We start from the raw sequence: 11,842 nt of genomic DNA on the forward strand, positions 1-11,842 counted from the left end.
TTAAGAGAAGCTCCAGGGATGACTGCTGAGAGGAAGTGAAGCAGTCTTACTTTCGTTTCCTTCGTGAAACCAGTTTGTATTTGTTGCTGCTCTGTGGCTCTGAAAGAGGAACCAGGAGGGACCCGGGGACAGAGCTGGCGTGTCCTGTCAGGTGGACACCCTGTTTCACTGGTGCTCGTGAGGACACACACATACACACGGTGAGTGAATCCACAGGTGTGGATGAAAGAGAAGCTCGAGCTGTTCAGGTAGGACTGTTTAATCAAGAGTTAGTTATTAAATTCGGTGTCCGACATTGTTCTGAAATACTGCAATGGCGGAGGATACAGATACATGCGCTCCCTTACATTTATCCCGGGTTAAAAAGTGAATATATTTGAATCGGGTATGAAATATTTTCTGTATAGATTTTTTCTAGATTTGGTTTATTATTATGCCATCCGTAATAGTTTTACTAGTGTCCCTAATAAGTCCTAAATATGCAGTAGAGAAGCAACACGCATAAACCGAGTTCTAGATTATAATATTTAATCTAGTGGTTTAAATTAGATTTAGTTTAATGGAAGAATTAGCTCTCTAATATCTTTCTGTTATTGTCCTGGGGATTCTGAAGGACCAAAGAAGGATGAGAGGGGGCTTCATCTTTCAAAACTTAAAAACGCTTCATGTTGCATTCAATGCTATCCAAAATGATATAACTATCTTTACAGTGATATTGAGGGAGACAACTCTCTGTTATTCCCAGGATGGGGGGGGGGATCCAGATCCGTGAAGTCCACTCCTGATTGTTAATCGTGGTGGACAGTAAACTGTACTCAAGTCCTGTACTGAAGTACACATTTGATGTGATTTCATTATTGCCATTTGTGCAACTTTCAGCCACTACTGCACTGCAATGTTGTACTTGTTACTCCACAACATTTGTCTGACAGCTTTAGTTACTTTCCAGATGACCGTGTGTAAACCACCCGATGTGTTGATGTTGCATGTTTATGATAATCTCAATTCAATTCCGTACATACATTATCTCAAGGTACTCGACATAGTAAGGTTAAGACCATACAATATTATAGAGAAACCCAAAAGTTCCCACAATGAGCAAACACTTTGGCAACGTTGGAGAGAAAAGAAACTCCTAACAGGAAGAAACCTCGAGAACCAGACTCAATGTGGCCGTCTGCCTCGACCGGTTGGGGTGAGCAGGGGAAAATGGGGGAGAGAGAGAGACCAGGAACAGTTCTGTAACATGCATAAGATATGTCAGACTGGTTGTTATAATGAAAACAACAGGAGTGTGTGTACAGATGTTATTAATGATAGCAGCACCAGTTAATATTGATGTCTTTCTGAAATCATGAAAAGCATTTATAGAGATACATGGTTCTCACAGACATATGCTGATCTCATAGAATATAATGTAGATTAAACTGCTACAGAAACAGAGACATCTACAGCAATAAAATACAACTTACCCATCAGTGCAGCGATAATATTTTTCCAAAACTATCGGATAGAATAGTAAAACATTTTACTGCACTTTTCATTCTTCCAGTACATTTTGCTGATGATACTTACATAATTTCATTAAATAAAGTTTTGAATGCAGGTCTTTTTTTCTAAGTCAAGTATCTGAATACTTCTTCCAACACTAACAGTTTACTCTTGAATTTAACTTCGTGTACAGGGCCCCGCAGCCTCTAGCCAGGGAAGAATGAGTTATTGATTGCGTAGATTTTGGAGAACATCTTGAGGGTCATATCCTCTTTTATGACAATGTGGTTCAGCTGTAGTTAAAATGAAAGGAACCAAAGCACAGCAGATGTTCATATATGATGTGGTAGATTTGAACAGAGATGTATAAATAATGGCAGGATCACTCTTACAGTTGTTTTTTGTAATAACTCACAGGGGTCTATTTAACCTTTGACCTCAGACTGCCCCTTCATGAAGATTGTAGTGTCTCAATTGTTTAAGAGATGCTCATTGTTAAAAAGTGTTCAGTGGAATTCAATTATGTTAACAACGAATGACCATTGTGTGTGTTTCTTTATTCATCAGCCAGATTTTTTTCATTATAAAATTATATATTATTTTTATAAATCAATCTATTATATTGTTGATGAATCAATTAATTGTGTGATCCATTAAATGTTATAAATTGTAGGTTTGGCAAAAGCTAAAGCAAAAAGGATCTTGCACTTAAAACCCTTTGTTGTCTGCTGATGTTCACATCTCTCTCTGTCTCTCTCTCTTTCTCTCTGTCTCTCTTTCTCTTGTCCTGGTACTTTCCGTCTGAACAATCCCAAAGGCCTGAGGTGCCTGCACTTAGCCGACAAACTAATAACAATGTCACCTCTATTACTTAAAAAACAGCATCTCCTAATGTATCAAACCCACTGTATGATGTGTTACCAAAATTCCATCCACCAGCCAATTCTGCCATCCCCTATCCCATATGACAGAGAGTAGTGCGTGTGCAGAATTTGTGTGTGCAGGTGAGCATCCTCTTTTGGGATCTGTGATTTATTTTAAGTTGAAACTGCCTGCTACAAAACAGGAAGTAGGTCAGAGCAGGGGCGTGAGCAGCAGAAAGAACCGGAGGACAGTGCTCTTTGCCTCAATGTCACTTTCTCACTCACTGTCACAATCAAATTGACCAGCAGCAGCAGCAGTGGCTGTTAAAACATAAAGATGTTGCAGTCCTCTGCAGGCAGGGTTCAGCATAAACTATAGATACTGCTTTCACTGTGCCCATTAAACATATTTAGACTTAAGTAGCAGTCCAAACAAGCAAGTAAGGTCTTGTCAGGGAGATGACATAGAACTTAACCGTACTCTACTTTTTTAACTTTACTTTACCCTATTTTGCTCTACTTTACTCTACTTGTCTTGTTTTCACTGTAATCTGTGTTCATTTTCCTGTCGGGTATCAACTCTAACAGACCTCAGAAATAACAACCAGCCTTAGAATTTATTCTTAATTTCTAACGAATATTTGTGGCCTGTGAGACTTCATCAAATAGTTTTCTCATTAGGCTGTAACAGATCTGACAACCCATGTCCCTGCTGGCATATCATAAGAACAACATCACAGGAACAGTACAGGGATTAGCAAATCTGGGTGATTCCAGGAGGTTCAGTTAATCGTTAAGTAATCCGGCGTAGTTCTGCTTTTTGGTCACCAGATGGAGGCAATTGATGGAGAAGAGCACGCCAGAGATGCTGATCTTGTAGCACTTCCTGACGGCGGCAATAATGAACTGCAGCATGTGGGGCAAGAGGAAAACCTGCAGGGCCAGGTGAGCTCATCTGTCCTGGGAAAGGAAGAACCGACAGTCTCTGTGATTCTGACTCACTCCTCCACGAGTGTGATAAAACATCAACACCTTCCAAACATTAACAGACACCCCCATGTTCTTCAGATGGAGGAGTTCTTGGGTCCGCACTCAGAGTACAATGAGGAGGAGGAGGAGAGGAAATACTACAGGAGGAAGAGGCTGGGGGTCATCAAGAATGTTCTTGCAGCCAGTGTTGGAGCCATGATTGTGTACAGTGTATATATGGGTGAGATTCACAGGAGAAAAGATCGGCAGATAAATACAAAGAGTTGCAGACCCTTATAGGTTCTTTTACATTCATTTTGTGTGTGTGTGTGTGTTCACCACAGGCCTTCTGCAAATGCAACTGATCCTTCATTATGATATGACGTACCGTGAGGTGAAGTATAGCAACCTTGGCTTAGAGGACATTGACCGCAAGATGTTGATGGGCATTAACGTCACACCTATTATAGGCCTGCTGTATACCCCTGTTCTCATCAGGTAGACACACACACACTTACACACACACACACACAACAGGATAACAATATAACCTCTCTTCATGGACACCCTTGTTCTGCCTCTATACACTCTGTTTATATCTCTTTCAGGTTTCTTGGTACAAAGTGGATGATGTTCCTGGCTTCAGGAATCTACGCCCTCTTTGTCTCAACCAATTACTGGGAGCGTTACTACACCTTGGTTCCGTCAGCCGTGGCCATTGGCGTGGCCATAGTTCCACTCTGGGCCTCCTTGGGAAATTACATCACCAGGTGAGAAACAGGATGCAGGTGGGTGGGTGAAGACGTTTCACAAGCTGCTGAGGTCTGACCCTTACAGCATCAGAGCAAACAGAGCGCAGTGAAGGTCGAGCAGCAACAGTGGCTCGGATCTCAATGGATAGATGAGCTGTTGCTGTTCTTACCTTCGCTGCACCACAATCACACATGTTCACCAACTCAACTGTTTCTCACCTGATCACTAAACCTGAAAATCTGCAATCGAACAAAACCATTCATCTTGACCATTTCAAAAATGCTTAAACGTAACCATCAAAGCTTTGAAAGTCAAATGAAACTGTTTACATCACATAACAGCTCACAGAGGGCTCCCTCAACCTGAATGGACCATTACGGCACTTTTGTCCGCTCATGGCCAGCGAAAGCAGCCAATGGCTACTTCTTCTGGTCACATGACAAACTCTGGATTTTTGTGAGTTTTGAAGTTTAAGCCAGCAGATGTTTTTTTTTATAGCACTTCTTTAAAGTTGAATTCGGAAAGCAACAGAAAAAAGAAATGTAAGGCACATTCTTAAGCAGTTTTCTGACATGAACTCCGGAGAACCTTCTCCGAACAACGCAGGAGGTGCTCAGACACGTTCACTCCAGAGCGTTCAGGTGAGAGACTCACTTCACTGCTTGAGTTTTTGTTGACAGCATATTGACACCGGCATCGGCCTTATCACCACATATCTTCCGTGTATGGCTTTTCCATCCTGAGATATTTGTATTTGTTTAGTTTTTTCCGTTTTTTGCGTCTGTCACATGTTTTGAAATGTTATTATCGTGCTAACTCCCTCACGAGATAATCTGCTGCTTCTCACATGGAATCACTCAGACAATATCCGAGTTTTTACTGTTTTCTGAAAGAATTCCAGAAAATGTCTGCAGCAACTGATTTTGGTGCATGTCTGAAAGCAGCTTTAGTGTATATCAAACTAACACATACTCATTGTACCTTAAGTGTGTTTAAAAAAATACATAAACATGTCTGTGTTTGCTTTTCTCTTGTCTTATCAAACACATGCAGGATGGCACAGCAGTACTACGAGTACGTCAACTACAAGGAAGAGCATGTGCAGGAGCAAAAGAAGCTTCCTAAAGGAGTGTGCCACCGCTACATCATCATCTTCCAGTCAATCTTCCACATCATCTTCCACGTGAGTCCTCAGCCATGTTTTCTTCTCTAATGCTGTGTTGCTGTCTTTAACAGGAGAAAAGTTGTTGTGTGCTACTTTCAGAGAAAAAATAAACCACACTGGTCCCTGTCTTCTCTTTTACTCAACAGTTGAGTTTTGTCTTTGCGGAGTTCCCCATGCGTCTGGTCCTCAACAGCTACCTGCATGAGAACAAGCACATTCTCTGCAATGTCAAAGCCTGTGGTAAAGACACACAGAACTCCACCTCCTCCGATGAATGATTATTTACAAATAACCACATGACAATTATGTATGAGGAATCACTCATTTCTATCCAATGAGATAATTCATTCAAAGTTAAGGGGAGACTGTGTAACCGATTTTGCAGCAGCTGCTGCGGCATCAAGACATGATGCAGATGCTAAAAAATGGTGTAAGAGTGGCAAGTAGCACAGTCATCAATTTAGGGAAATATACTAGTGTATGATATCAGTTCTGCAGCAATATCTATATGAAGTTTACTAACATTAGCTAACATTATCCAATGTATGCTACTGTTCTTATTAGACCAAGTAAGACTGTAGAAGCAAAGCCCATGAGTGCATTGAATTAAGCAATTAGGCTTTTTATTACTTCATGTTTTCGTTATGGAAAACTCTGCAGGAAACACACATGTAGTACTGACATATGTCAGATTCCCATCAACTCCTCTAATGTGTGAACCCTCCTCCTCCTCTATCAGGTGCAGTTGTCAGTGGACTGATCCCTGGCTTCAACACCACCGTGCTGACAAAACTGCCTCGCTCCATGCTGCTCATCCAGGTGGAGAGTGTCCTCATGGGCTTCGCCTTCCTGTCCATGATCATTGTAGGATCCTCACACACGCAGACACACACACACACACGCAAGTTTATCTGTTTGGCACTTATAGCAATTAAGCAAGCCAAATTAAAGTACTTAACGTGAGATATAAATGGCACCAAGACAAATTGTAAAAGCAACAAAAGACGATACAAAAACAAGCATTTAAAAATAAATTAAAAATAATTAAATAGATACACACACGCACACATAGTGACACATGCCGCTTTCGTAAGAAGACCCACATCGCCTGGAGGCGTAATTCTCAGGAAACCGTTTTGCACTAGGAAACATTTCCAAAATGTCTTTAGAACAAAAGTCTTAGTTTGTGCTTTTATACCCTCTGCATTTAAGAACAAATTAAACATTTTAGATCTTTGTAAATACAGTGAAATGAGACTTCTTACCTCTCCGGTATGCATTGGTCGAGTCTGTCACACAAAGACACACACATCTACACTTATGTACAATGAAGAGTTCAGAAAGCTGGTTTAGTGTGAATCGTAGTGAAGTTACAGTCATTCTATTACAAAGCCAATGCTACTCTCAGTGTTGCAGGAGTTGTTCTGTGCTCTGTAAAGGGCTATTTCTGTCCTATGATTGGCCAGAAAGAACTGCCTTATTATTCACATTGGAGAAAAGCATGTATAGAGCACAATGGTCAGTCCTGATTGCTGTTTGCTGCTACCCATAGTTCCTTGTCCTGTGTGGCGCCGCCTACAGGCCAACAGAGGAGATTGACCTGCGGAGCATCGGCTGGGGAAACATCTTCCAGCTGCCATTCAAACACCTGAGGGACTACCGCCTGCGACTCCTCTGCCCCTTCTTTTTCTATAGCGGCTTTGAAGTGCTGTTTGCCATCAGCGGAATCTCTCTGGTACCGTTTCTGTCAGAGGAGTTTGTTGAACTAATAGAAGCGTAACTTCAACCCAATAAATTAAAATAAAAAATTAAATGTATGTTTCATCTAATCTCTTTGATTCTTTCCCTCCCTCCACAGACCTATGGTGTCTGCATTTTGGGCCTGGACAAGCTGTGGCTCCTGATCATCGTCTACGGCTTCTCCTGCTCCATCTTCTCCTCCCTCTCCCTCTGCAGCCTACGCCTCCCGCGCTGGGTGTGTTTGTTGAGCGGCGCTGCCGTGCACTTTGTGTTGCTGGTGGCTCTCATGGTGTTCTCTCTAAAGCGCATGCCGAACGAGTCCTACGAACAGTATCTGGGCCCTCTGCTGGTGATCATTGTGCTGTGGGGTCTCGGCACCGCACTGAACAAGACGGGCCTCAGCAGTGAGTAATGGCTTGTGGTGGGGGTGTCTGTATGTACTGTGCAATAACTTTGTTCACACATGACGTGTCCGTATATGAACTCCTGTGTGTGTGTGTGTGTGTGTGTTGCTGTGTCTGTCAGCTCTGCTCAGTATGCTGTATGCGGAGGAAAAAGAACGTCTGGACTTTGTGTACACCATCTATCACTGGTGCCAGGCCATCGCCATCTTCATAGTCTACCTCTGGTCCCACCTGCCTATGAGGGTACAGTATGGGACTGTCTGTGTTTGACAGCGTTTAGTGTGCATTTGTGAAATGTTCCAACTGTTCCTATTTTTGTCTTTACCTGTGTGTTGTCCCCACCTCTCAGGCCAAAATCTCCATCCTTTTGGTCACTTTACTGATAGCCTCTTACTGCTACTGTGTGATGGAGCGTCGGCTGGCCAGGGATGTGCGCCCCAGACTGCCTCGCATTCCTCGGCCACGGCACAAGGTAACCAGTCACAGGCTTTCAAGAGTTAATCTGGATAATTCCACTTTATCAGATTTATTTTGTCAGCCAATGATTACACCGCACAGGAAGAAGTGTCATCAACTTGACAAACTATGGTAAAGTTACCTTGATGATCTCCTGCCTCTCGCGTGCATCTGTTGGTCACACAGGGTGTCTGCTACGACAAGAGGTCTCTGGTATGACGACTGTAATTCCTTGAATAAAAGTAGGTCTTTGTACTCAACCAAATACCAGTAATCAACAGAATTAAGCTGTGCATCTTCTGGTCCTGCAAATATTACAATAAAAAACTTCAGTCAACAGAAAAGCAAGATGTTTATACTCATGCAGCCAGTGTGGCCGGGGCAGCTGATACCACTGTGTGATTTGTATAAAATCATCATGTAATGTCAAAAGATATTGCTGTTCTTTTGATATAGAAGAAGCACCATGAATCAGTCTGCACATATATTTCATTACATGGTATTTCATGTACTTTATGTATCTAATTTCAGACAAGAACCCACAGGAAATGAGGCAGGTTTTGCAGAATGAGTGAGCAGCAATTAGTTTTACATTGAACAACTTCACTCACTATTAAATATATAAATAATGGGAACTTCTACAATTTACTGTATGTATAGAAAAGTTGTACATTTTTTATATGTATTAGGAAATCTCAGTGTAATATCACATTCATAACGAGGCCACTTCACATAAGCAAATAACAATGCATTTTTACACGCAGTAATCAGAAGTGCTGTTGCTATGGTTACCTGTAATCTGAAATACCCTGTGCACTAATTAAGAACATGGTTAATTAGAAGCGGAAAGTTTTTACGTATTATTGTTAATGAGGTCACAGTGAGAGTGTTGAGAGTGTTGATGAATGTTCACAGATGTTCTCTGTTGCAGTTAGACTGTCAAATCTGCCACTCTAGGGGTTTCTCTCCTTTTCTGTTCAGCTAAGTGCAACGTGGCCTGATACCTTCAGTGTCACTGTGACTGTAAAGTTGTTTTATTGTTACGTTTGGGTTTGGTTACATACAGACCTGAGCTGATTAGTCGATCAGTCATTCAACAGAAAAAATATTTAGGATTTACTTTGATAATCAAATTATTTATATTATTGTCTTACGACAGTGCTACATAAATAAAGATATTATTATTATCTTTTTCTGTATTTAAAGCTTTAACAGTCGGCCCAGAATCTGATGTAATCTGACAGACTGCATCTGGCTGCACACCTCATATCTATGAGTTATTCTTTTTTTCTCATTCAGATAGAAGAGTTTGTTTTCTTTTTTACACTCAGCATATAAACACTTTATTCTCTCTGTGTCATGCAGAACAAAATCTCTACTGATCCATTTTGTAGCGAGATCTGAACTCCTGCATGCAGTGATTTGTCTGGTACTCTATTCTGTGGAAGGAACCCTTCAGTAGAAGAAGTCTTATTATAGTCTGAGGTTTTTAGTGAAAAACTAAAAGAAAGGTGACTGTAAAACCATTCTTTTCTTCAGAGTGACTCATTATTGTAACATTTGTCTCCGCAGGTAAAAGGCTACCGCTACCTGGAAGAGGACAACTCAGATGAGTCAGACTCGGAGAGAAGTGAGGAGGACAAGGAGGAGAACAGGGAGGACGAAGAGCATGTGTTGGAAGAGATGGGAGCAGAGGGCAGGGAGGAAAGGGGCCAGGATGGAGGGGCCCACGGAGCTGACTCACCTATAGCCAGGAGGAGAGGAGCAGCAGGTCACCACCAGAATCGGGATGGCGCCAATGTCAATGGGGGAGAGAGGGAAGAGCATGAGGGATTGTGAGAGAAAAGAAAAAGGAGGTGAGATGGTGGACAGATGACTAACGTACAGAAGAGGAAGAGAGATTCTGATGCTCTGGATCCGGTTGTGTTCATGATTCCATTCATATTTTTACAGATATTTACGCTTCATTCTAGAAAAAACAGAAATGTGTTTTCTAGCATTTGTTTTAATTAAAAAGCTCAAATCAGCTCTAGTCACAACTGTCATCCAGATGAAAAGGTAGAGAAAGTGGAAGGACCATAATGCTTTGTAACAGACTGCGCCTCAGATGGTTTTACACACTGGGTAATATGTTAAAATACTCACTGAGTATATACTGATGTTGCGCCAAAGTAAAACTGGAACCAAGAATTTTTTTGAATTAAAAATCCAATTGACATTTGTAACTATGATACAATTTCAGCCTTTGTCAACAGAATATTGAGTGGCTTGATTCATCTCTTTATGAGAATTGTAGTTTTTAAAGATCTTATAAGATATCATATTGTTGTTTGGTCAATGTTTGTTGTTTATCTACCTTTAACAAACTCCATTTCTCGTAAGGCCCCGACAGAAGAGTCCATGAGTGAGCTGAGCGGTCGTGACTAATTCCGACACGTCTGCATCAACAGGACAGTGAACGCTGCACATGTTTGTGGACAGCAGACGTTATGACTAGGAAAACTATAAATAACTGAGGGTGTAGTGATTTCCAGGGACATGAATTAAACCACGTGACGATGACCCTTTTGCCGCTGTGCTGTCATGGGAGCTGTACTTTTTTGTTATCGATGTAAAACAATGATTACAGTACAAATGTTACAGTGGTTGCTGTGGTGGATGGTGATTTGTTTTAGAGTATGGAAATTAAACGACAGGAACAAGATTCATTTTTTCATAAAGGCAGACAAAGGAAATGCTGAATGAGAGGCTGTGTTCAGTTCTAGAGGTTGTGTATGTCTCTGTTCACCAGGTTTATCATTTCAGGTTTGCATGTTGGCATGATGACATTTGCCAAGTTAGCACTCAACAGAAGGTACAGCTGAGGCTGATGGGAAGGACATTAGTTTTGCAGGTATTAAGGGACCAAAAATGTCCTTGTGGTGTTTCAATCGACATAGAAACATTTCATTTAAAACGTGAGGAACTTGGTACTAACAGCAGATAATGTGTTGAAACTACAAACATATCAGGATGTCCACATGTACTTACAAATATTTAAACGCATTGTAAAATCTATGTTTAAAATTAAGGCTTAAGGTTGTTACATACAATGCAGTTCTTAGAAATCTGTTGTGATACAAAGACAACTTTTTGTCCTGAATGCCCTCTAACAACAGGCCCTTTCCTCCAATGACATTTTTTCACATTTTTACACAGCATAGGTGTAAAAGACAAAAGCAACTATGGCTGAATTCCATTTACACGTTCAGGGTCCTGGTGATGCTCGATCACTGTCACTGTCATGATGCTTGAATAGAATGGGGCCATTGTAATTGTTATTGGTAACTCAGATGCATTTGCTAATATGACAAATTTAAATGTCTGAAAGAGGAATATTCATTTGGTCAGTTTGGGGACCTGCGATTGGCTGATTTTGTGTTTGGGGGAAGGAGTATTAAGATGCCGTCACTGCAGAGCCAGTATAATTATGAAATAAAAAAAAACGTATTTTATTCCCACAGTTTCTACTTTATTATACAGTTGCTATTGTATTTCCTGGCAGTCAATTGTTTCACTGAACTTTTATATTTTCTGAAGTTACACCATGCTCATGAAAATAACTTGGACTTAGCAGGCTTTTTATTTTCAGTACTGAAAGCTGTCGCGCTTTCACACTGATGCTCTGTCATTTCATATATTTTTGTAGTACCTATACTTAGACATTAGAGTTGAGCTTGGTTTTAGTTCATTCTGATAAAGGAATGAAAGCATGAATGTTTACTGAGACCAGCTGTAGGGGAAATGAATAGAATCCACATCCTATAGTGGATACTAAACATTTAATTTTGCAATTTAATTCCATCTTGATTTTCTGTAAACTGTAAAAGCCAAAGGTACGTGATGCTGCACTGCTCCCTGTGAAGTTATTCTGTTTCTGTCTTCACTGGAACCAACTAAATAGTGTTGAAATCAACTGCTGCTGACTGTGACTGTTTCTGTCCCTGGTGGGTGGCACGTAT

At 41.0% G+C, this 11,842-nt stretch overlaps 1 protein-coding gene across 5 annotated transcripts; it reads left to right on the forward strand.

Annotated features, from left to right (window-relative positions):
• The first annotated feature begins 44 nt into the window (after positions 1 to 44).
• On the forward strand, positions 45 to 11,796 carry unc93b1 (unc-93 homolog B1, TLR signaling regulator). 5 transcript variants are annotated; one of them, XM_035183410.2, is made up of 14 exons: positions 45 to 200; positions 3,186 to 3,299; positions 3,423 to 3,564; positions 3,668 to 3,821; positions 3,932 to 4,093; positions 5,130 to 5,259; positions 5,388 to 5,481; positions 5,981 to 6,105; positions 6,794 to 6,976; positions 7,100 to 7,385; positions 7,507 to 7,628; positions 7,735 to 7,857; positions 9,414 to 9,697; positions 10,224 to 11,796. In XM_035183410.2, the coding sequence occupies exons 2-13, from the start codon at positions 3,186 to 3,188 to the stop codon at positions 9,678 to 9,680; spliced, it is 1,902 nt and encodes a 633-aa protein (XP_035039301.1). In that variant the 5' UTR covers positions 45 to 200; the 3' UTR covers positions 9,681 to 9,697; positions 10,224 to 11,796. The 5 variants fall into 5 exon arrangements, with proteins under 5 accessions (XP_035039301.1, XP_035039294.1, XP_035039327.1 ...); XM_035183403.2 differs by having other exon boundaries at positions 9,414 to 11,796; XM_035183436.2 differs by having other exon boundaries at positions 48 to 248; positions 3,166 to 3,299; positions 9,414 to 11,796.
• Positions 11,797 to 11,842: the final 46 nt, after the last annotated feature.

Source organism: Hippoglossus stenolepis, chromosome 2 (genome assembly GCF_022539355.2).
Source record: "Hippoglossus stenolepis isolate QCI-W04-F060 chromosome 2, HSTE1.2, whole genome shotgun sequence".
Classification (NCBI taxonomy): Eukaryota; Metazoa; Chordata; class Actinopteri; order Pleuronectiformes; family Pleuronectidae; genus Hippoglossus; species Hippoglossus stenolepis.